The sequence below is a fragment of the Pongo pygmaeus genome, chromosome 10 (assembly GCF_028885625.2).
Source record: "Pongo pygmaeus isolate AG05252 chromosome 10, NHGRI_mPonPyg2-v2.0_pri, whole genome shotgun sequence".
Taxonomy (NCBI): Eukaryota; Metazoa; Chordata; class Mammalia; order Primates; family Hominidae; genus Pongo; species Pongo pygmaeus.
This window is the reverse complement of record NC_072383.2, coordinates 121,353,259-121,379,263: the sequence shown is the minus strand read 5'-3', so window position 1 is coordinate 121,379,263 and position 26,005 is coordinate 121,353,259. Positions and strand designations below refer to the sequence as shown.

Below are 26,005 nucleotides of genomic sequence, written 5' to 3'. Positions count from 1 at the left end.
TTGCCCAGGCTGGAGTGCAATGGCGCGATCTCAGCTCACTGCAACCTCTGCCTCCCGGGTTTGAGCGATTCTCCCGCCTCATCCTCCCGAGTAGCTGGGATTACAGGCATGCGCCACCATGCCCGGCTAATTTTGTAGTTTTAGTAGAGACAGGGTTTCTCCATGTTGGTCAAGCTGGTTTTGAACTCTTTACCTCAGGTGATCCACCCACCTCAGCTTCCCAAAGTGCTAGGATTACAGGCGTGAGCCACTGCGCCCAGCTTATAAAGATAGATTTTAAGGAAATTCCACAGTAAGTTTTTTTTTTTTTGAAAATTAACTTACCTTAGGTCATTTGCCAAATAGTTTACTAGCTCAGTGATATTGTTGGTATTCATCACATGCATCTTCAACATTTGAAAGTATTTGGTCTTTGCCAAAATCCCAAACTCCTTCTTACTGATGATATTATTCAGAATCAGACTTTTAATCTATAGAATGACAGGTATCATTAAGATCAGACTTCTAACCTTAGAATCAGACTTCTAATCTATAGAATGACATGTATCAAGCCTTTATTCAATATCGAAACATTTCTGACAATCGGAAGCCCAATTAGCACTACATTGTGACTGCGCCTCCTTTTTGAGGGGGTAAAAAGGGAAAGGAGGCGTGTCAGCATCAGTCAATAAATAAAGTAATTGTTGTTGTGCACTTTGAGACTTTTTATGAGGAAGAAGATCGGTTTTCAATTAAAAGCACTTAAGGCTACAAATTTTCCATGGAGCACAGCAGTCAACAAGATGCTCAGGGTCCCTGCCTTTTAAAAAATTTACTGAGGTTTTAATAAAAGCAAAATAATTCTATACATAAACAGCTAGACACAGCAGTTTTCAGCTTAATCTTGGTTTGGGAAAATGACTACCTTCTAGTACCAAAATTTCCATAGCAAAAAGGAGATGAAATCGCCTCTTACTTGATGTGAAAATCCTGCTAGCTGGCCCGTGTTCATATGCTCTTCCAATTGCTTTAAAATAACCTGAGGGTCACACGAACCCAGAAAATTCTAGAGAAAAATCAAAGCAGAATTAATAGAAAAGTGTTATTATTTATTCCAACAGCAACAGCCATTGATCAGGTATTTTGTTGTTCTAAGTGCCAAAAGAAATCTATTTAAATACTGAAACACTGAACGACATCAAGGAATGAGTGTACGAATGATGAAAACAGGGGAAAAAGTCAAAGACAAGAACAGATGCCTTTTAAAAAATGTAATTAATAAAGCAAATGGCAAATAAACTGGGCGCAGTGGCTCATGCCTATAATCCCAACACTTTGGGAGGCCAAGGCCAGTGGATTGCCTCAGGTCAGGAGTTTGAGAACTGCCTGGCCAACACAGCAAAACCCTGTCTCTACTAAAAATACAAAAGTTAGCAGGGCATGGTGGCGGAAGCCCGTAATGTCAGCTACTTGGGAGTTACTTGAAGCCAGGAGGGAGGTTGCAGTGAGCTGAGATTGCACCACTGGACTCCAGCCTGGGTGACAGAGAGAGACTCTCAAAAAACAAAACACAAAAAACAAACAAAGAAACAAAAAAGCATGAATGCATAGATGTTCATTTATGTAGATCTCTATCTACTGGTATGTCTACCTGCAGGGAAGATAACTGTAAAACATTCCAAAATGTTTTGTTCTACTTGTTCTCTATTATAAAGGAAATGAGAGTTATTTTTAAAAGTTCTGTCCCCAAAATGCTTGTGGCTCCTTCTGATGGGCACCCACACATAAAATCTGACTCTCCCCCTCTTTTATCTCCCACATTCAATTGCTAAGTCAGCTGCCTTCCTTGTAGCCTTCTCGTCTTGTTCAAGTTCAAATGACCAGACCCTACTTAACCCTCAGGCCTTCCCTGCCTATGCACAAGGTTGCTATGAAGAGATCAAGTGGGGTAAAATTCTACTGAAATGCAACAGCTTCCCAAGAGTTTCACTTCTTGTCCTCTCCTCTGACAAAGCCTACATGAGTTAATGGGTTATTCCTTTTAAAATAATTCCTTCATCATTTCAGTTTGCTCTTCTAAAATAATCACTTGTTCCCCCACTGACAGACAATAAGGCCCAAACCCCTTGTAAGACATCCCTCAGCTGGACCTTAATCTATCTTTCAGTCTTACCTCCCACTAAGCCCCCATACAAGCTTCACACATATCTGATGTATTCATGCTTTACAGGTTTGCTGAAATGAAAATGCGACCTTTTGCAAGGGACATGCAAGATGAGAACCTCTATTTCCTTGGCAGCCCAGAGGAATCATGTGCACGATACCTTAATTTGCTGGTGTCTTTTCTCTGAGTGGGGCATGAGCATCAGACAAGCTAATGCAAAAGCCGGAAGTTCTAACTGGATATATTGCCTGGCGACTCCGATCAGGTCAAGATCATCTGAGACTGGACATCTTCGAGAGAGAGCATTAATTAGTTAATAATCGGTCAGATTCACTAGATTATATTGGCCTTTCTAGCTTTCCATAGTCATCTACCTGCCCAGGTTTTCAATAATTTTAAATACTAAAGTGCTGGTGCATGACATATGCTTAGGAATGAGTAACACGAGTCTTTGACGGCATTCTACACAGAATAAAAAGAATTTACCCATGGGAACACGGACTACTGTTTGCTACCATGATTATGTCTGAAAGCCTACAGATGCCTAAAGATAGGCTTCTAAATTCTCAGAAGACTCAAAACCTTTTTTTTTTTTTTTTTTTTTTTTGAGAAACAGTCTAGCTCTGTCACCCAGGCTGGAGTACAATGGCATGATCTTAGCTCACTGCAACCAACACCTCCCGGGTTCAAGCAATTCTCCCTTCTCAGCTTCCTGAGTAGCTGGGATTACAAGTATGCGCCACCATGCCCGGCTCATTTTTATATTTTTAGTAGAGACGTGGTTTCACCACGTTGGCAAGGCTGGTCTCGAACTCCTGATCTCAAGTGATCCACTCGCCTCAGACTCCCAAAGTGCTGGGATTACAGGTGTGAGTCACCGCATCCAGCCAGAAGACTCAAAATATATGCGACAACGCTGTATGATTTAGGGTAGTCACCAAAAGTACTCTATGCTCATACAGTAGGTACTCATTTTAAGAGAATGCTCAGTTTACTAGCTGCACAACACATGGGAAGTAGACACTGTAAAAATAATCAAGATATTTTGGTATAAAAACAAGCGTTGGCCGGGCGCGGTGGCTGAAGCCTGTAATCCCAGCACTTTGGGAGGCCAAGGCGGGTGGATCATGAGGTCAGGAGATCGAGACCATCCTAACACGGAGAAACCCCGTCTCTACTAAAAATACAAACAATTAGCCGGGCATGGTGGTGGGCGCCTGTAGTCACAGCTACTCAGGAGGCTGAGGCAGGAGAATGGTGTGAACTCGGAAGGCGGAGCTTGCAGTGAGCCGAGATCGCGCCACTGCACTCCAGCCTGGGTGACAGAGCAAGACTCCGTCTCAAAAAACAAACAAACAAACAAACAAAAAAACAAAACAAGTGTTGCTGGGCGCAGTGCCTCACACCTGTAATCCCAGCAATTTGGGAGGCTGTCTCTACTAAAACTACAAATATTAGCCGGGCGTGGTGATGCGTGGCACATGCCTGTAATCCCAGGTACTCATGGGATGGCTCATGCCTGTAATCCCAACACTTTGGAAATTCCATCTCTACTAAAAATACAAAAATTAGCCAGGCATGGTGGCACGTGCCTGTAATCCCAGCTACTCAGGAGGCTGAGGCAGGAGAATTGCTTGAATCTGGGAGGTGGAGGTTGCAGTGAGCCGAGGTTGTGCCACTACACTCCAGCCTGGATGACAGAGCAAGACTCCATCTCAAAACAACAACAACAACAACAACAACAACAAAACACGTGTTATGCTTAACTTCCTAACAAAAAGGAATTACTCATAAGAGATATCTATTAGAAGGGAATCTTATAAGCAACAACCTTTTTTTTTTTTGGTAGAACAAATATTTTGCTTACTCGAGGACAGCGATGAGACTCTCAGAACAATCTGACAGCTGATCAGGACTTAAAGGACAAGAGGCTGAAAATAAAAAAAAAAACCAACCATGATATACACACACTCAACTATAAAATGCTGTAGCCAATGTTTCAGAGGAGAGCGAAATACCTGAAAGCAGTGGTATCTGTATCACACGCTGCCACGCTTTGCTGAAGTAGGGAACCTGTGAAAACAAGTCCACGTTTGGGATATTCATGTTAAGGATATTACAAACTCTCTTTAATTTGCAGTCTAGGCCAGTCGCGGTGGCTCACACCTATAATCCCAGCACTTTGAAAGGCTGAAGCAGGTGAATCACTTGAGGTCAGGAGTTCGAAACCAGCCTGGCCAACATGGCAAAACCCCGTCTCTACTAAAAATACAAAAATTAGCCAGGCATGGTGGTGCATGCTTGTAATCCCAGCTACTTGGTAGGCTGAGACACAAGAATCGCTTGAACCCGGGAGGCGGAGGTTGCCTGGGTGACAAAGCGAAACTCCATCTCAAAAAAGATATTATGAACTCTCTTTAAATTGCAGCCTAAATGTTCTGAAATTAGGTAATGGTGACAGTTGTACAATTTAATGAATATACCAGAAACTACTTGATTGTATACTTTCAAAAGGATGAATTTTACAAGTGAATTGCATCTCAACAAAAAAATTAGATAAATCGCTATGTGCTGATATGGAACACTCTCCAGAGGCCACTGTTAAATGGTCACAAAACTGTACATTTATAGTTTATATTCCAGATGACTAAAATCATAAACTAGTATCTCCCTGTTTGAGATGATTAAGGTTCTAGCATAATGTTCTTCATAACTCTATCTTTCAGGATCTCATTATACAATCCTGGCTGATTCATTATTCCATTTGGCAAAAAGTCAGAACCCAACTCAGAAAAGAAAATTAATCCTTAGTCGGTTATGTGCCAGGGCCACAGGAAAGGAGGAAGGGGACAAGAGAAAGAATTTCAAGAAGGTGAATAAGTAAAGAACATTGGCCAGGCGCGGTGGCTCACACCTATAATCCCAGTACTTTGGGAGGCCAAGGCAGGAAGATTGTTTGAGCTCAGGAGTTCCAAGACCAGCCTAGGCAACATAGCAAGACCTCCATCTCTATATATTTAAAGAAAAAAAAGAGGAAAGAAAATGTAAACTTCTATCAATAGAGGAGTGGTTAAGTAACTTCAGGTATATTTTACCACATATTCTGGAGAATAATCAAGCATTAAAAACAATAAAATACCTCAAAAGGCTAAACATAGAGTTACTGTAAGACCCAACAACCCCACTCCCAGGTATATACTCAAGAGAAATGAAAACATGTTCAGTGAAAACTTGTACACAAATGTTCATAGCAGCATTATTTATAATGACCAAAAATAGAAACTCAAATGTTTATCAACTGGCAAATGGATAAATAAAAGTGGTATATCCATATAATGGAACATTATTTGGCAATAAAGACGAATGAAGTTCTGATCCATGCTACAATGTGGATGCTGAGTGAAAGAAGCCAGACACAAAATCCCACATAGTGTGGGATAATGTCCAGAAAAGGCAAATCCATGGACAGAAAGTAAATTAGTGGTCACTGGGGGCTGGAGGGAGTGGGGAATGGGAAATGATTGCTAATGGATATGAATTTTCTTTTTGGGGTGAGGAAAATGTCTGGAATTAGATAATGGTGAGGCTGTACAACTTTGTGCATGTACCAAAAACTACTTCATTGTGTACTTTAAAAGGATAAATTTTACATGTGAATTGTATCTCAATAAAACAGTTAGATAGATCTACATGTGCTGATATGGAACAATCTCCAGAGATCACTGTTACGTGAAAACAACACTTTGTTTAGAATGTGATTGCATTTATGTGTGCAAAAATGCATATATACACTGTAGATATGCACACATACGCATACATGCCTGTAAAACAGGAAATCTCAGCCAGGTGTGGTGGCTCACACCTGTAATCCGAGCACTTTGGGAGGCCAAGGCGGGCGGATCACAAGGTCAGGAGATCGAGACCATCCTGGCTAACACGGTGAAACCTCATCTCTATCAAAAATACAAAAATTAGCAGGGCGTGGCAGCATGCGCCTGTAGTCCCAGCTACTCAGGAGGCTGAGGCAGGAGAATAGCGTGAACCCGGGAGGCGGAGCTTGCAGTGAGCCGAGATCGCACAACTGCACTCCAGCCTGGGCAACAGAGCGAGACTCCAGCTCAAAAAAAAAAAAAAGAAGGAAATCTCTAGAATACTTAGGAAATTGTAAGCAGTCGTTCCCTTAGGGAGATAATTATGAAGGGAAACAGTAAGGGGGAATTTTCATGTTTTACTCAGCATATTTATATATTGTTCTAATTTATTAAACAAAGAATAAATTATATATTTCTATGTAATATATATTATGATTATGTGGGTACACAACTTATGTGAAATGTAGAAAAGATGAACAAGCCAGGGTATCTGACGTGAAAGATCTTCAAAGTCTGTGAGGGGCAGTCCAACACGTAATTAAAATTAATTATATGGTGACAAAAGTCAGAGTGGAGCCAAAATGTTTTGAGAGCGTAAATAAAGATGTGACTCATGAGGCCTGGAAAACTCAGGAAAACAGTATCTTCAGGAGGTGATGTGAGCTGAGTATTAACGGGTCCAGGCACAACTTTAATCATCCTACAGCTGATTAGTTCTGTTTCTTCTTTCTTTATTTTAGGGAAAGGTTCTAGCTCTGTTCCCCAGGCCGGAGCTGGAGTACAATGGTGCAATCATGGCTCACTGCAGCCTCAAACTCCTGGGCTCAAGTGATCCTTCTACCTTGGCCTCCCAAAGCATTGGGGTTACAGGAGTGAGCCATTGTACTTGGCTCAGTTCTGTTATTTACGAAGGAGCTGACTGCTTAATCCAGTGTTCCCAGCAGTCACAAGACCAGAAAGTATAAAGACTAAATTCAATAAAATTTATTTTAAAAAACTACATACCTGCCATAAAGAATGGATACTGGAAATGGCTTTTAAAACTTTCCTTAGATAAGGAATCTGTAAAAAATTAAAAATAAAAAAGTTCTAAAGATCACCAAAATGGAAAATTTCAACATGAAATACCGGATGTTAAAGTTCCAGAAGAAGTACTGGTAAAACTTTATCTTCCATGATAACTGCCAGAGAAGTTCACTTACAAGTTCATAAATATCAAAAAAGGCTAGGGAACCTTCCATTTGTTTCCAGTGAAATTTATGTCATTTTGGATTTTGCACTCTTTGGCCTACACCAAGTTCTTTAAGTTCGGCATGAACTCAGTGAGAGTGACTGTGTTTTCAGCATAAGTCTGTTCTATAACAAGTATCAATCCAAAATGTTTAGGGGATGCTGTGCAAAAGCTTTCAAATATACTTAGTTGAGGGCATTGAGTCTTACTTACCATATTGAAGCCCAGAAGCTTTTGCAAGAGTCCATTCCAAAGGTGCAGGTCATAGATTTTGTATTCTAAACACAGCTCAGTCACCAATCTTACTGCCTGAAGCCAAAAGAAGAAAAAAATCATGCTGTTCCAAGACACCAGTAAATCAAGCCCTCTTTGGAAAAGTAGGGCAGCTTAATACAAAATATGCTGCTTTTTTTTTTTTTGAGATGGAGTCTCACTCTGTTGCCCAGGCTGGAGTGCAGTGGCATGATCTCAGCTCGCTGCAACCTCCGTCTCCTGGGTTCAAGCGATTCTCCTGCCTCAGCTTCCTGAGTAGCTGGGATTACAGGCGGCCGCCATCATGCCTGGCTAATTTTTGTATTTTTAGTAGAGACGGAGTTTCACCATGTTGGGCAGGCTGGTCTCGAACTCCTGACCTGAAGTGATCTACCTGCCTCGGCCTCCCAAAGTGCTGGGATTACAGGCATGAGCCACTGCGCCAGGCCACAAAATATTCTTCTAATCTGTGAATGTCTATCGAAGGCCCCCATCTTTCTAATGAAAGACATGACAAAAAAGAGATTATTTTTCTTGCTGTCATGGACTCAGACACCACCTCGGATGTCTCCCCCTTTCTTTCTTCTATTGAAAAAGTTTGCCTGTTGGACCATAAAACCTTCCTACCCCAGCCTCCAACTGCCTCAGAGGCTAAATTCCCATATGCAACTAAGACGAAGAGAAACGATATCCTCTCTCTTATCTGTAGCTTATTCTACAGATAAGCTGTGGAAGGGATTATAAAAGTGCTCTCTCTGGTTGGCAGGGATGACTTTAGCTGGTGGACTTTAAGGCAAAAGAGGTAAAAGGACCTTCCACATTGCCATATCCATCCACACGCTGGGACAGGAGAGTAGAAAGGTCTCAGAGCAGTAGAGTTGTTCAGGGATACAGACTGTTCCTGGGTTGGGTGCAGTGGCTCATGCCTGTAATCCCAGTACTCTGGGAGGCCCAGGTGGGTGGATCACCTGAGGTCAGGAGTTCGAGACCAGCCTGGCCAATATGGTGAAACCTCATCTCTACTAAAAATACAAAAATTAGCCAGGTGTGGTGGGCGGGCGCCTATAATCCCAGCTACTTCGGAGGCTGAGGCTTGAACCCGGGAGATGGAGGTTGCAGTGAGCTGAGATCACACCACTATACTCCAGCCTGGGCAACAGAGCAAAACTCTGTCTCCAACAACAACAAAAAAAACTGTTCCTGGTTTTCTCTTTGAGGATTCTGAGTAGGGGCAGGGAATTGGGAATGCGGCAGTGAGGTGTACCTACCATGGACTCATGGCTGTGGTTTTTCCACAGACCCTTAATCATTCCTTCTTTAGGACTGTTGCAAAATAATTCATATGTGATGGGGATATTCAAAGTCTCAAATGATGCCAGAAAAGTTATACATTTCAAATAAGATCTGGAAAACAGAAACATTTCTAAGAATCATTCTCATAGGCCACGTTTACATTTAAAATAAAAACTACCATATGGAAATATTAGGCCAGTTTGTTTTAAATGTCCATTTTAGACTTCCAAATATATTCACTGAATATATAATAACATTAGATAGAAATCAATTTGAACAAAATAAATAAAACATTCAGTTTCTAAATGCCTCCAAGAAACGATGGAAACAAGATGTTCTCAAAGCCCTATTTTCCCTTTGCCAAAATGTCAAGGATATTCAAGGCAACAGAACTGTATTCAGACAGCTACTCTACTACGCTCTTCTGAATTCAGGGCTTAAAAGGTACAGCTCCAAAAAATGATCTGTTTCCTATTTCTTAATACAATTTAAACATTTCTACTTACTTCACTTCTTCAATGGGTTTTTTAAAGAGAGATTCTATAGTTTCCTTGTCAGCCAAATAGAAGAGACACTGAAGAGCTCGAGTTCTATGGGCAAAAGTTAACTGATGCATACCTAATGTCTGCAAAACCAAAAGAGGTTTGGAGAGTTGAACACCTGCACGTTGTAGTTGGGTAAATGAGTTTCAACATAGGCAACATAAACAACGCCATTATTTTAAAATGTAAAGTCAATCTCTACAGTTACGGAACGCACTGTGTGTAACAATGGTTCTTAATATGTGGCCCATGGACCCCTAAAGGGGCATTCCTGAGACTCCTTCAGGAGGGAAAGGGTCAAAGCTGTTTTCGTGATACTAAGATGTTACTTGCCTTTACACTGTGTTGATATTTGCACTGACTGTGCAAAAGCAATGGTGGGGGAAATTGCAGGCAGAATGGAGGCAGGGCCCCCAACTGTTGTTGCAGCCCTTGTATTTACAGGCATGCCCGGGCAGTATTGAAAACCAAAGATATGGCTGGGCACAGTGGCTCACGCCTGTAATCCCAGCACTTTGGGAGGCCGAGGCGGGTGGATCATGAGGTCAGGAGTTCAAGACCAGCCTGACCAACATGGTGAAACCCACGTCTCTACTAAAAATACAAAAATTAGCCGGGTGTTGTGGCACGTGCCTGTAATCCCAGCTACTCAGGAGGCTGAGGCAGGAGAATCATTTGAACCCGGAGGCGGAGGTTGCAGTGAGCTGAGATCGCGCCATTGCACTACTCCAGCCTGGGCAACAGAGTCAGACTCTGTCTCAAAAAAAAGAAAAAGAAAAAGAAAAAGAAAACCAAAGACAAATTTCACTTATGTTCTTGATGGGCTGGGTGCAGTGGCTCATGCCTGTAATCCCAGGACTTTGGGAGCCCGAGGCAGGTGGATCACCTGAGGTCAGGAGTTTGAGACCAGCCTGGCCAACATGGTGAAACCCCGTCTCTACTAAAAATACAAAAATTAGCCAGGCGTGGTGGCGTGCGCCTGTAATCCCAGCTACTCAGGAGGCTGAGGCAGGAGAATTGCTTGAACCCGGGAGGCAGACGTTGCAGTGAGCCAAGATTGTGCCACTGCTCTCCGACTTGGGTGACAGAGCAAGACTCCATCTCAAAAACAAACAAACAAACAAACAAAAAAACAGAATGCTCTTGATGAACTAGTAAAAATTAATTTTACTAAACCTCAACTTTTGAATCCACAGTCAGCCCCCATTTCCATGGGTTCTGTATTCATGGACTCAACCAACAGTGGATGAAAAATATTCAAGAAAGAAAAAAAATTCCACAAAGTTCTAAAAACCAAACATGAATTTGCTGCATGCCAAGTACTACACTGAATTCATGGGGACAAAGTAATTTGCAGGCATTGTGTTATAAGTAACCTAGAGATGATTTAAGGTAAATAGGAGGATGTATGTAGGTGACATGCAAATACGACACCATTTTATATAAGACTTCAGCGTCCTCAGATTTTGGTATCCTTGGGGGTCCTGGAACCAGTCCTCCCACAGATATGGAGGGATTACTGTAGATCATACTAATGTGAATTCCCATTTGAATACATGCTAATACTAATTGATGGGAAGTACACATAAGGCAGACTGCAAGGAAAAGCATGTACACAGCTGAGCTGTGAGCTGCACTAGCCACCTTTCATGGAATACCATTTTTAGGTCGTAGGTCTTTATATGTAGAGAAAAAAGGGGAGGCTTTTTCCTTTTTGTCACGGACTTTAAAATCAGCACCTCAGACTTCCTTTTCTTCCTTTTCTCTGAGAATCTTTTGCCTACTGGCTCCACCCCCTTCTCTTCTCTCTGCTCCAACTGCCTCAGAGGACAGTTCTATAGGCAAGAACCTGAAGCTAAAGGTCATGTTGCCCCGTTAGGGGAAATTGCAAGTTCAATCTAGCTAGAATTTAGTGGGCAGAAGGGGTGGTCTGACCAGAGCACGCAGCCAGATTAGGCCTTGGTGGAGACTTGTTCGTGGCCTTGGTGGAGACTTGTTCGTGGCCAGTTTGATTGGCTCCTGGCTTCAGGAATGTAGAGTGACTAGGGAGTTAACCACTGTGAATGCAGACAGCCAGTGGAAACTGTCAATAGGTACACCATTCAGCACGCTAAGCAGATGTTACAGAGGCCAGCACTAAATGGAGCATGGTGCAAAAGACAATGCTTGCTTAGGAGATGAGATAGACTTTGAATACATATGTATGTGAGCATTATCTGAACCATCTGTTAATGCAATCAAGCAATAAACAGGAAAAAAATGTTAAGCTGAGATGCACAGAAGAGTTTGGATTAAGTTTCTAGAGCTTACGGTTGTAGTTGATGTTGCAAATACAAAGAGCATTCTTGAACTATAATCAATTGGACGAGACAGGAGGAGATACTGCACTCTGGAAAAAAATTTTTAATTACAGTTATTTTTTAATTTAGTGATGGATTACCAAAACAACAGACTTATCTTTCTATCCATGAGCGGTCATTAGACAACTCAAAGGCAGATCAGAAGGATTATGGTTCAATGACACTTGCGCTTCCCCCTTTAAAGAATGCTTAATCTTTTTCTTGAGTTCTTTCATTGCTAAAGATGACAATACATGCAATAAACACCAGGCTTCAGCCTCCTCATCTATAGAATAGCTAGTCAATCTCTGATCCTTTAAATTTCATTTAAGAAATTAATACAAACTGTAGCTGTAAAGTCCCTTGAATGCTACACATGGGAAATTAATTCTGTGTTTGCTATGCAGGACCTTGTTAGCAGCCCATTTCAACCTCTAGACCCAGGGCAGGCTGGCCCCTCTCCGGGAAGGGAGGATGAATCAGGCCAGCTGGAGGAGGGGTGGGGCAGAGCTTTTAGTGGAAGCAGCAGCACGTTATGCATTTTGCATTAAGTAGCCTTTTGGGATTTCCTTTTTCTCTCCTCTCTTTAAATCGCTTCCCTCCAAGACTTTCCATGTGGCTAGCTCAGGTAGACATACCAGGAGCTACCTCTTGTTTGAACAAAGGTGGCCTTTCCCTTAAAAGACTAAATGAGGCCAAGGTGGGGGTCCAGAGGGAAAGAGGGCATGGTATGGGTGGTTAGGACAGCTCTGCTTGCTCCAAACCAGAAGGAATCCGTTTCTTGGGGTTGTCTTTCCACGTCTTTTCTATCAGCTCTCCAAGGCTGAGGCTAGACATAGGGCGTCCCAGGCCACTTGGCTTACTTTTGGTTTAGGCTAGAAAGACAAAAAGCTGGCTGGCATGTGAACCACCATGCTCCCTTATCCATGCCTGTGCCAGGCATCATTAATGGATTGCCACATTCGTTTTGACTTGAGCCCAGATAGAGTCTTCTCAAGAATACAAGCCATAACCAATCAGATCTAGCACATTAGATAAAATCAATGTGCCTTTCTAGGCCTCAGTCATAGGTTAGAAGAGCAAAAAGAATCTGGTGGCCCACATCTGAACCAACCCAGTTTAGCATGGTAAGAGAACATAAAAGGGTCTGGGGCCAAAGTCCTAGCTAAGAAAGAGTTTTCTTCTGCTTGAGAGGCACCTTTCGGCTAAAGGTGTGCTAGGAACCCTCGCCCTCGTAGGAGTTCAGAAATTCTAGATCTTGGCTGGCTCTGATGTTTTCCACTGCAGACTCCTAGACATGTATTAGTGAACTGATTCATCTCATAGACTCTGACCCAAGTTTTATCAAGAAAGACCTTTAAAAAAATCAACTGCTGAAAAATGTACTGGTAAGATTTCTATTTTGCATCACGATATAGGTGAATATAAGTAAAGGAAAAGAGTACCTTCGTAGGGCTTCATCTTCTTGAAGTTCAAATAATTCTGATGGTTTCTTTGAAAAGGTAGGAAAAAAAGGTCAAAAACTGAAAAAGTTTATGACTAAACAAACATTCACCTCTCTGAAAATCTATTAGATTAAAAAACCTAATATACGATATTATGTTTACATAGAAAAATTATAACATAAATTACTTTATGAAAAGATTTTTGCTTAAATGATGGGTCTACTCATACTTGTTTACAAATATTCACTGAGCACTTACTATATGATAGACACAATTCTAAGTATATAGATTGTCTGAGTAAATAAAGCAAATGTTCCTGTCCTCCTGGAGCTGAGATGCATTGGATTTTTATTTTTGGAGACAGGATCTTGCTCTGTCACTCAGGCTGGAGTACAGTGGCACAACCACGGCTCAGTGCAGCCTCAATCTCCTGTGCTCAAGCAATCCTCTTGCCTCAGCCTCCCAAGTAGCTGGGACCACAGGTGCACACCATGGCACCTGGCTAATTTTTTAAATTTTTGTAGAGATGGGGGTCTCACTATGCTGCTCAGGCTGGTCTCAAACTCCTCGCCTCAAACAATCCTCCCACCTCAGCCTCCCAAAGTGCTGAGATTATAGTCATGAGCTACCTTGCCCAGCCCCGTATTAGGTAATTTGTAAAAGGAAAAGACTCCATGAATTTTAAATGAGCCATTTGTTAATTCAGTATATATCTGTTGGGATTTACAAAGTACTGTACTAGGTGCTATATATACATGCAGTTTCTGGCCTCAAGGAACTTTTAGTGTGTACCTTGAACTTACATATAAGTTAAAACATCTGTAAAGGCTGGTTTCTAAAAGTCAACCACATATTCTACGTGGCCAAGATATGTTTCTAACTCCTGTTTCCACTGAAGCACAGTCCATGCTCTTGGTAAATACTTTAAAAATCCTTGTTGAATCAAATGCCAAATGATATAAAAATTGCTAATTAAAAACCTAATGGTGGCTGGGTGCAGCGGCTCACACCTGTAATCCCAGCACTTTGGGAGGCCGAGGTGTGTGAATCACCTAAGCTCAGTAGTTCGAGATCAGCCTGGGCAACATGGCAAAAACCCATCTCTACCAAAAATACTAACAAAATTAGCCGGGCACAGGTAATTTTTTAAAAGTAGCTGGGACACCTGCAGTCCCAGCTACTCTGGAGACTGAGGCATAAGAATCACTTGAGTCGGGGAGGCGGAGGCTGTAGTGAACTGAGATCATGCCACTGCTCTAGCCTGGGTGGCTGAATGAGACCCTATCTCAAACAAACAAACAAACAAACAAAACCCTAATGTCATATTACACTATTTGTTTACAAATAGATTTTGTTCCCCCAAGAATATCTGCCTAGATGGATATAGGAATTATAGAATCTACCTCAAGTTCTGCCTGAAAATTCAGAAGAAATGATACAGAAGATCTGGATTTGCTGAATCCTGTCTTAAATTTTAGATGTTAATGATGTTATTTCTTAAAAACTGACATTATGTGCTTCCTGGTGTGATCCTTTGAAAGTAATACATCACCTATACAGTATTGTTGCCAAAAGCACATAACCTGAATCAAATCACAAGAAACATTAGCAGACCCAAAATGAAATATTTTATAAACCAACTGGCCTGTGCTCTTCAAAAACATCAATAAATCAGGTGTGCAGGGGTAGAGGAAAAGAGTTGGAAGAGGAATGGAATGTTGTATCATCCTAAAATATTTCCTCTAGTAATTCCAGAAGGAAAAATAGTAATTATGGAGTAGAGAAACAGACAACAGCTTAACCAAGTTATCTAAATTAACATCACCTGTGAGGGCAAAGGGACCTCATGTGCCTCCAAATGTCATACCCTGAGGAGGGCACAACACAACTTATGCAGTATGATGCTAAAAATAAGTAATTTGAATATTACCATGAGGCAGTATTAGACAAGCCCAAATTGGAGGGCAGCTTATGAAACAACTGGATTTCACTCTTCAAAAATGTCAACATCATAAAAGACAAGAAAAAGTCACAGAACTGTTATAGATTAAAACAGACTAGAGGCCGAGCACGGTGGCTCACGCCTGTAATACCAGCACTTTGGGAAGCCAAGGTGGAAGAAACATATGAGGCCAGGAATTCGAGACCAGCCCAGCCAACATGGTGAAACCCCATCTCTACTAAAAGTACAAAAATTAACTGGGCATGGTGGCGGGTGCCTGTAATCCCAGCTACTCAGGAGGCTGAGACAGGAGACTCGCTTGAATCCAGGAGGTGGGGGTTGCAGTGAGCTGATATTGTACCACTGCACTCCAGCCTGAGCAATGGAGTCAGACCCTGTGTCAAAAACAAACAAACAAACAAAAACCAAAAAAACCAAAAAAACAGACTAGAGACATGACCAACAAATGCAAGGCATAGTCCTAGACAAGATCCTGGACCTGGGGGAGAAAACTGCTATAAAAAACGTTATTAGGACAATTGGTGTAACTGTAAAATGGACCATAAATTCAATTATATCACCATTAAATTTCTGATTTTGATAATTATATTATGGTTGGATTAGAGAAAATCCTGTTCTTGGGAAATACACCCTTAAAATATTCAGGGGGCAAGGGGGTATGCCACATGCAATTTACTCTCCAATGGTTCAGAAAAATATTATGTGTATCAATTATAGAGGAGAGATGAAGCAAATATGGCAAAATGTTAAAAATTCATGGATCTGGGTGAAAGGTATATATAGGAATTCTTTTTCTACTATTTTTGCATTTTTGTGTACATTTTAAATTATTTCAAAACAAAAAGTTAACCACATGAATCTGAGTAAAAGAACGGGCCATTTCTTTCATACAAGACAGCATCTGAAATCATCAATTGAAAGGTAAAACAGCTACAAAACAATATTTAAACAAAAAGTAAGCAACCTCAGGCCAGGCGTGGTGGCTCACGCCTGTAATCCCAACACTTTGGGAGGCCAAGGTGGGCGGATCACCTGAGGTCGGGAGTTCAAGACCAGCTTGGCCAACATGGTGAAACCCCAACTCTACTAAAAATACAAAAATTAGCTGGGCATAGTAGCGCACACCTGTAACCCCAGCTACTCGGGAAGCTGAGGAGGGAGAATCTCTTGAAACTCGGCAGAGGTTGCTGAGATCACGCCACTGCACTCCAGACTGGATGACAGAGTAAGACTCTGTATCCAAAAAAAAAAAAAAAAAGTAAACAATCTCTTTAAAACTTATCAGATTACAGAGGGTAATAAAACGAACAAAAGTTCCAGACAGGCACAGTGGCTTATGCCTGTAATCCCAGCACTTTGGGAAATTGAGGCGGGAGGATCACTTGAGGCCAGGAGTTTGAGACCCACCTGGCCAACATAGTGAGAGACCCTGTCTCTACAAAACAAACAAACAAACAAAAAAACAAAACATTAGCCACACATGGTGATGCACACGTGTAGTCCCAGCTACTCGGGAGGCTGAGGTGGGGAGGACTGCTTGAGCCTAGGAGTTCAAGTCTGCAGTAAGCGGTGATTGTGCCATTGCACTTGCCAGGGTGACAGAGCGAAACTCTGTCTTTAAAAAACAAACAAAAGAGGCCAGGCGTGGTGGCTCATGCCTGTAATCCCAGCACTTTGGGAGGCTGAGGCAGGAGGATCACAAGGTCAGGAGTTCGAGGCTAGCCTGACCAACATGGTGAAACCCCGTCTCTACCAAAAATACAAAAATCAGCCGGGTGTGGTAGTGGGCACCTGTAATCCCAGCTACTCAGGAGGCTGAGGCAGGAGAATCACTTGTACCCAGGAGGCAGAGGTTGCAGTGAGCCAAGATCGCGCCATTGCACTCCAGCCTGGGCAACAGAGCAAGACTCCGTCTCAAAAACAAAACAAACAAAGAAACTTCCTTCTTTGAAGAGTCTGTGCTCCTAATTAGAAAGCTGTATCATGTGGGATAAATATTTAGCCTTTGAGAAGAAGCCATCGGTGCATACTCAACTACAGATACTCTTGGGCAGCAAGTACTTACTTCACCAGGTTTTGTTGAAGGGCATAGCCATTTTTCCAACAACATGTCCCAGACTTTTTCCAAATTAATTTCATTGACTTCAGCTATTTCTTTAGCTGCTGCATGAATATCTAAGATATTCAAAATAAAGAATTAAAAGAAAAACTCAAGTTTTAAATATTTATATCGAATACTTATACGTGTATGTGTATATATGCACACGCATACACATATAAGTATGTTTAAGTATATACATATATAAGCATATGTAAGTAATATATATGTACACTTACATATATACATAAAACTGGGAATCAAAATAATAGCTTTTCTTGGACAACAAAAAAATTGTTTTGTCCTCACCAGGATAATCTGTGCCAGATGAATTCTGAATTCTTTGATTGATGCTAGGATGTTCGTAGAGACTGACAATAAGATGTGCTGGCTTTCCGATCACTCTTAAATATTCCTCAGTGTTCAGCTTGTGGGCTATGAGCACAGCTTCTGTGCCCGATCGCCGGTACTGGATATGAAGCTTCTTCAACAAAGCCTCGGCTTTTTCACGTTTTTCATGCTTTTAAACAATTCCAAGCAAAAAGAAAATCTTACTTTGTAAGTCTTAGTTGAAGCCAAGCATCCATCTTTATCAATCACAATCCCTCCCTTCCTCAGTTATGTTCCTAAGCATCTACATAAAACCTTGGTCTTCCTTCTCCATTTTAGGCACCAGGGCAGCATGAGAAGGTAAATTAAGCTAGTACAATTTAATTAGGAAGAAGAGAAGCCGCCAATCTGATAGTTCAGACACACCTGCGATGGGATATTCTGTAGCCATCTTTCAGCTAAATAAAGGCAGAATTTCAAAGCAGACATCTTGAAGGAACCTAAAATAAATAAATAAATAAATAAATAAATATTTACAGGCAAATCTTAATCTTTTCAAGAAAATGTATTTTGGTCAAATTAGCAACTTTTTTAAAATTACAAAAATGCATACTCATGGCTGGGCACAGTGGCTCACATTTGTAATCCCAGCACTTTGGGAGGCCAAGGCAAGTGGATCGCCTGAGGTCAGGAGTTCGAGACCACCCTGGCCAACATGCAAGAACCCTGTCTCTACCGAAAATACAAAAATTAGCTGGGCATGATGGTGCACGCCTGTAGTCCCAGCTACTCGGGAGGCTGAGGCAGAGGTTGCAGTGAGCCAAGATCACGCCACTGCACTCCAAACTGGGTGACAGAGCAAGACTCCGTCAAAAAAAAAAAAAAAAGCCCACCGAGGCCCTCTCATCAGCTTCCATACCTATTCTCTAGATTCTTATATGCCTTCAGGAGTTTTCTGTGTGTGTCAGTCTGTGTTCACACATGCATACATGTGCATCTTAACCCTAATGGGTAATACCATACATATTCTAGTATAATTTGCTGTTCTCACTTCATATCTTGGATATCTCTCCAAATCAGCCCCATAATATTTCGTTCTATGAATACACCCCATTTTCTAACTAGTTCCTGACGTGAGCATTTTTTAAAAACTCACTTTCAACTTTTGTTACAACCAAAAATGTAGCAGTAAGTGCCTATGCTTGTGCACCTGTTTGGTTATGTGAGACTATCTAAAGATTCCTCATTGAAAGTGTGACTGGGCCAGGTGCAGTGGCTCATGCCTGTAATTCCAGCACTTTGGGAGGCCGAGGCAGACGGATCACGAGGTCAAGAGATCGAGATCATCCTTGCCAACATGGTGAAACCCCGTCTCTCTAAAAATACTGGGCATGGTGGCGTGCACCTGTAGTCCCAGCTACTCGGGAGACTGAGGCAGGAGAATCACTTGAACCCGGGAGGTGGAGGTTGCGGTGAGCCAAGATCACGCCACTACACTCTAGCCTGGCGACAGAGCAAGACTCCATCTCAAAAAAAAAAAAGAAAGAAAGTGTGATTGGATATTAGGAAGTACCCATCACTGCCTATTCCTAGCAAAGGTCACACCCCAAAGAAGGCACAAAGACAAGTTGGAAATTGCCTGCCTCCCTGCCCATGACCACTGCCCTTGAGCATTTCAGCTTCACCACAGTTCAGAGAGCAAGCACATACATTTGAAAACTACCATCTTGCTTCTCCTTAAAGATGCAACAAGAGTACTTTTTTTTTTTTTTTTTAACTACAATTTTAAAAGAAGAGCTCTTACCTTCAGGGATATCCTGGGCAAGGCTGATGGCAATAGCTACAGCCCACTCTGGGTTGACTATAGAGAGTAAGTAGGATTCGATGGTCTGCGTGATCTTAGTTATTTCCTTGTTCATCAGTGTTGACGATTTAGCTTGTGTTAACTTCAGGAGCTTTGGCTTCAGTTTTTTTTCAAAAACGTGTTTTGCTGTAGACACGTACAGAGTGTCCAGAGAAAACTTCAAAGAAAAGGAAGGTTATGGCTGAAGCACATATTCACATATAAGGTTTTACATGAAAGCAGCAGAACAATCTTCTATACGGGGTCAGAATTAATTACAGGATACAGAAATGTCTTACAATGTTTTAACCCATTACCTTCATTAATTTCGAAATTAAGAGCAATGTTGGGAAAGATTCTTCACTGAGTTCTGTAGCTAGAAAGGAAACAAGGAAAGTATGATTTGCTTAAGAAAAAAAAATTGGCTATCCAGTAAAATTCATAAAAAGTTAATGAACACATACAGAGAATTTTCCAGAAGTTCTGTGCTGTGCCAAAGAATATTAGGTGAAAAGGCAGTCTAGTTTGGGCAGCTGATGGCAAAGTTATGACATGTTCCAACATATACTGATATTCTAGATCCACGGGAGGAGAAATTCTTCTGTATGACTTCAAATGTTTCAGAATACTCAATGCCTATATTAAAATAAAAAACTTTTGTCCAGTAAGAGTAACCCAATCCTAAACTGTCATCAAATCATCTAACAGTATACCATCAAAAGTTTTCATTCCTGAGACCATCTTGTTTTCAGAAAGAGGATCAAAACCTTTTCTAGTATTCCCTTTAACATTATTCATCTGAACTATAATTTATATACAATGATTAAAGGAATCCTATGAGGAGAAACCACTGGTGCCCTGTTGCTGGTAGGATGTTTTGTAAATGAGAGCTTGACAGTTTGTTATCTGCTCTTCAAATAATTTGAGATATAATTCAAAATACTTGATTTCATTTTAAATATAGAGGCTACAGATCTAAATTAATTCTCTACGCTCTTATCTTTCTTATGTTTATATTTTGTATTAGGGAACTTTGTATAATCTTTTGAATTGATATATTTTCTTATATAATAAGTCTTATTAACATAATATTAAAATATTTCGGCCGGGCACGGTGGCTCACACCTGTAATCCCAGCACTTTGGGAGGCCGAGGCGGGCGAATCACGAGGTCAGGAGATCGAGACCATCCTGGCTAACATGTGTTATGGTGAAACCCCGTCTCTACTAAATATACAAAAAATTAGCCGGGCGTGGTGGCGGGCACCTGTAGTCCCAGCTACTCGGGAGGCTGAGGCAGGAGAACGGCGTGAACCCGGGAGGCGGAGCTTGCAGTGAGCTGAGATCACGCCACTGCACTCCAGCCTGGGCGACAGTGAGACTCTGTCTCAAAAAAAAGAAAAAAAATAAATAAAATATTTCTAAAATATTAATTTCTAAAATCAAATTAAAAAGTATAAAAGCCACTATGACCAAAATTCAGAAACAATGAAGAAGTTAATGACTGAGACACAATTGAGTAGGTCTTGGACCTACCCACTAACACACAGAGCTGACCTAACTCTCAGTCCCATGGCCTTTTTCACTTCCTACATGGCAAATGTTGCCTTAATTCTTCACTATTAGTTCTGTAGTGACTTCATACTCTTCGACAGCAGGAGAGGTTAGTTAAATCACCTCAAAACAGCAAAAAAAGGATGAAAATAAGTGATACAACAGGAATGTCATGAAAATCTTTTTCCTTTTTTAAAGATTTGTAAAGATTTTTAAAAACCTAAAATAAACCACAGAGTTTAAAGGGAATTCAATGGATAATTTGGAAAGGCCTTGGATAATGATATGATTTATGATCCAAATAAAAGCAGAAAGGTGATTTTTACATCTTTGATATATTTGTTATACCTGATTAATATTAATATTGGTTATCTTTTCATCAGCTCGTTCTATAACTTTCAGGACAACTTCAATCATTTCATAATCATAAGGATCCAACTGCATAAAAACAAAAATATATCAAAACTTGATAAGACTTTGCCATGTTGAAATTTTATTCAATTACAATCATCAGTACAGATTACAAATATAAAAATCTCACTGCACTAGATTGTTAAATTAATTACTCCCTTAAAAATAAGCTACAATCGGCCGGGTGCAGTGGCTCACGCCTGTAATCCTAGCACTTCGGGAGGCCGAGGCGGGTGGATCACAAGGTCAGGAGATCGAGACCATCCTGGCAAACACGGTGAAACCCCGTCTCTACTAAAAATACAAAAAAAAATTAGGTGGGAGTGGTGGTGGGCGCCTGTAGTCCCAGCTACTTGGGAGGCTGAGGCAGGAGAATGGTATGAACCCGGGAGGCGGAGCTTGCGGTGAGCTGAGATAGCGCCACTGCACTCCAGCCTGGGCAACAGAGCGAGACTCCATCTCAAAAATAAATAAATAAATAAATAAATAAATAAATAAATATAAAGAGCTACAATTTTCTCACCTCTAAAATTACCTGTGAGGATAAACATACATGCTAAAAAAAGGTCTCAAAGGCTGTTTTTAAAAGCTGCACAAGGCAGTATTGTTTTAATAAAGAAGGATGCTCTTGCCTGTAATCCGAGCACTTTGGGAGGCCAAGGTGGGTGGATCACCTGGGGTCAAGAGTTCAAGACCAGCCTGGCCAACAGGGTGAAACCCCATCTCTACCAAAAATACAAAAATTAGCTGGGTGTGGTGGCATGCACCTGTAATCCCAGCTACTTGGGAGGCTGAGGCAGGAGAATCGCTTGAACCTGAGAGGTGGAGGTTGCAGTGAGCTGAGATCACGCCACTGCTCTCCAGGCTGAACAAAAGAACCAGAGTATGTCTCAAAAAAAAAGAAGGAAGCTCTTAAGATACTAAAAGCATAGAAAGGGTAGGGGTATGGTCAAAATTTTATAAGATTTTGAAATTAAAGTTCCATTTCTTTCATTTACGATGGGAAAATTAGAACAGAAAGAAACTGATCCTTTTCTTAGAAATGATATGAGTAAAACTGTGGGCCTCCAAGCAAGTTTCTCAAAGGATTCTGTTTTAGCTCTAACTATATACTATAGTGCAAGAATTAATTGTGTGGCATATATACATATTAACACAAAAAGAAAGGAAGTCAGGCTGGGTACAGTGGCTCACGCCTGTAATCCCAACACTTTGGGAGGCTAAGGCAGGCAGACCACTGAGGTCAGGCATTTGAGACCAGCCGGGCCAACATGGCGAAATCCTGTCTCTACTAAAAATACAAAAATTAGCCGGCATGGTGGTGCGTGCCTGTAGTCCCAACTACTCAAGAGGCAGAGGTAGGAGAATCACTTGAACCCAGGAGGCGGAGGTTGCAGTGAGCTGAGATTGTGCCATTACACTCCAGCCTGGACAACGGGGTGAGATTTCATCTCAAAACAACAAAAACAACAACAACAACAAAAAAAAAAAAAAAAAAAAGGAAGTCTTCTCTTTGTTCTTTCTTTCTACCCACACACCATTACTTTTTTCCTTTTTATTTTTGAGACAGAGTCTCGCTCTGTCACCCAGGCTGGAGTGCAGTGGTGCAATCACAACTCACTGCAGCCTTGACCTCCTGGGCTCAAGCAATCCTCCCCTCTTCAGCTTCCCAAATAGCTGGGACTATAGGCACGTACCACTAGGCCTAGCTAATTAAAAAAATTTTTTTGTAGTGACAAATTCTTACTATGTTCCCCAGGCTGGCCTATTTTTTAAATGCCAACAAAAGTCGCGTGAAAAACAACACTGAACAAAGTGGGAGGATGAAATATTGTACCTAGAAAATTTGAGCAATCTATGTAATTTTTGGCTGAATTACAAGCAAAATATAAAACTGAAATATTTATTTCAGGCTTAAAATTTTATTTCCAGTCTGGGCACAGTGGCTCACACCTGTAATTCCGGCACTTTGGGAGGCTGAGGCAGGTGGATCACCTGAGGTCAGGAGTTCATGACCAGCCTGACCAACATGATGAAACCCTATCGCTACTAAATACAAAAAATTAGCTGGACGTGGTGGCGCATGCCTGTAATCCCAGCTACTTGGGAGGTTGAGGCAGGAGAACCCGGGAGGCAGAGGTTGCAGTGAGCCGAGACCTGCGCCATTAGACTCCAGCCTGGACAACAAGAGCAAAACTCCATCTCAGAAAAAAAAAAAAATTTATTTCCCTGCCATTCACCTTCATTTCTCCATTAAACTACCCCCTGACCAAACATTCCAATTCTCAGAAGATCAGAAGATCTCCTAAACAAATACTCAGCAGAAGCCAAGTGTAGTCCCTGTAGTTCCAGCTACTCAGGAGGCTGAAGCAGGACGATCACTTGAGCCCAGGAGTTAGAGGCCAACCTGGGCAATATAGTGAGACCCACTTCTCTTAAAAAAAAATAAAAAACAAATCAGACAAAAGCATAAAAACATGTATGAAGATATTAATTATAACGATTTATAATAAAATTTACCCAGCCATACCCAGACAACATAGTGAGATTCATCTTCACAAAAAATTTTTTTTTAAATTTAAAAAATTTTAAAAATTAAAAAAATTACTGGGGTATGGCGGCATGCACCTACAGTTCCAGCTATCTGGGAGGCTGAGGTAGAAGGATCACTTGAGCCCAGGAGGTCAAGGCTGCCATGAGCCATGTTCACACCACTGCACTCCAGCCTGGGTGACAGTGAGACCCTATCTCAAAAAAAAAAAAAAAAAAATTAAATGTCTATCCATAAAAGCCTGGTTAAATACGGCATGTTTTATCCGTATAATGGAATAATAGTTGTGCATGTGTCAAAAATGACGGTTCACTGGGCCTGGTGGCTCACCTCTGTCTTCCTAGCACTTTGGGAGGCCAAGGTGGGAGGATCACTTGAGGCCAGGAGTTTGAAACCAGCCTGGACAACATGGTGAAATTCCATCTCTACTAAAAATACAAAAATGAGCCAGGCATGACGGTGCACACCTGTAACCCCAGCTACTCGGGAGGCTGAGGCTGGAGTATCACTTGAGCCCAGGACATAGAGGCTGTAGTGAGTCACATTCATACCACTGCACTCCAGCCTGGGCAACAGAGCAAGACCTTGTCTCAAAAAAAAAAGGAAAGAAAAAGAAAAAAGACATTTCTGGCAGGACCGTGAAAAAGAAATTGTTTCTTTTGAGATAGATGTGTATGTAATGACATATAATGACAATATGTTAAGTGAAAAAAGAGGGTCACAGAAGAGTATATTTAGTTTAAGATAGTTACTACACCACACTATTAACATTTTCATCTCTAGGGAGTGGGGTTATAGGGAAATTGCTTGTTTTGATTTATACATTTCTCTCTAGCTCATATAAATTCAAAGAATGTGTAAGGTTTTCAAAAATCTGGGGAAGAAAAGCTATTTCTATTTTGAAAAACAGGAAAATTGTATTTAACTGTGTTAAAAATATAGAAATCGAGAGAATATTTCAAATTAAAAGTTGATAAAAATATAGACTTAATACATCCAATTTGTTACTAATGTATCTAATTATTAAGGGTGGGAGGGATGACTGAGATGACCTGATTCATTTCACTGTGTGTCTACCTTATGTAGTATTCCACTAAGACTGATGACCAAATCTTTTGTGCTCGTCAATAAAGGAACCATCTCAAGGGCTTTGGCCAGGAGTTTGGGATGCCGCCGCTTTGCAGAGTCCATGCTTGCATCTCCCTGGCCTTGGCTGGCATTCGTGTTGTGGAGCAGCGTTTCAATGAAGAGCTGAAGAACTGCATCGCAGTCCAACTGAAATGTGCTAAAAGAAGCATTCAATACACACCAGTCTCCCTAACTGCAGGCATTTCCATGCAAAGTATCTGACAAAACACTTGGGTACATGCTTCCATTGTTGAAATTTAACCTTGTCATTGTCCAGTCTCAAAATCAGACAAACTCCTGTCATCAAAGCTAATTATTGCCTCTTAAAAATCAGATATTAGGCCGGGCGCAGTGGCTCACACCTGTAATCCCAGCACTTTGGGAGGCCAAGGTGAACAGATCATGAGGTCAGGAGTTTGAGACCAGCCTGGCCAACATAGTGAAACCCCATCTCTACTAAAAATACAAAAATTAGCCAGGCATGGTGGCGCATGGCTGTAGTCCCAGCTACTCAGGAAGCTGAGGCAGGAGAATTGCTTGAACCCGGGAGGTGGAGGTTGTGGTGAGCCAAGATCATGCCACTGCACTCCAGTTTGGGCAACAGAGCAAGACTCCATCTCAAAAAAAAAAAAATCAGGTATTATTCCTGGTGGGTGTGTAAACTGTTAGAATATTGGAGAGAAATCTGTAATAAAATTGAAAATATTTATGCTCTTTAGTATAACAATGCAACATTTACAAATTTCACCTAAGAAGAAAAATATACACGTTAGTAAGGATGTCTTCTGCAGCAACTCTTTGTAATAATTAAAAGCTGAAAACAGTTTATACCTATAAGTGCCTACACATCAAAAAAGTAGAAAAAATTCACAAACAACCTAAAAATACATCTTAAAGAAGTAGAAAAGGAAGAGCAAACCAAACGAAATTAGTAAAAGAAAAGAAGTAATAAAGATCAGAGCAGAAATAAATGAAATTGAAACAAAAACAATACCAAGGATCAACAAAACA

At 41.2% G+C, this 26,005-nt stretch overlaps 1 protein-coding gene across 2 annotated transcripts in view; it reads right to left on the bottom strand.

Annotated features, from left to right (window-relative positions):
• Positions 1–26,005, bottom strand: part of KNTC1 (kinetochore associated 1) — a 102,163-nt gene that overhangs the window by 8,040 nt on the left and 68,118 nt on the right. The window contains exons 44-62 of one of the 2 annotated variants that reach the window (XM_054441846.2): positions 24,944–25,151; positions 21,253–21,342; positions 19,816–19,987; positions 19,669–19,727; positions 19,313–19,529; positions 17,935–18,008; positions 17,488–17,698; positions 17,146–17,255; positions 13,118–13,164; positions 11,644–11,722; positions 9,298–9,416; positions 8,767–8,902; positions 7,460–7,555; positions 7,021–7,077; positions 4,162–4,216; positions 4,011–4,074; positions 2,304–2,433; positions 956–1,045; positions 325–470 (exon numbers count right to left, since the gene is read on the bottom strand). In XM_054441846.2, the coding sequence (XP_054297821.1) occupies positions 325–470; positions 956–1,045; positions 2,304–2,433; positions 4,011–4,074; positions 4,162–4,216; positions 7,021–7,077; positions 7,460–7,555; positions 8,767–8,902; positions 9,298–9,416; positions 11,644–11,722; positions 13,118–13,164; positions 17,146–17,255; positions 17,488–17,698; positions 17,935–18,008; positions 19,313–19,529; positions 19,669–19,727; positions 19,816–19,987; positions 21,253–21,342; positions 24,944–25,151 (2,160 nt within the window). The remainder of the gene's footprint in view (positions 1–324; positions 471–955; positions 1,046–2,303; positions 2,434–4,010; positions 4,075–4,161; positions 4,217–7,020; positions 7,078–7,459; positions 7,556–8,766; positions 8,903–9,297; positions 9,417–11,643; positions 11,723–13,117; positions 13,165–17,145; positions 17,256–17,487; positions 17,699–17,934; positions 18,009–19,312; positions 19,530–19,668; positions 19,728–19,815; positions 19,988–21,252; positions 21,343–24,943; positions 25,152–26,005) is intronic. The other variant, XM_063647145.1, reaches the window with a different exon arrangement.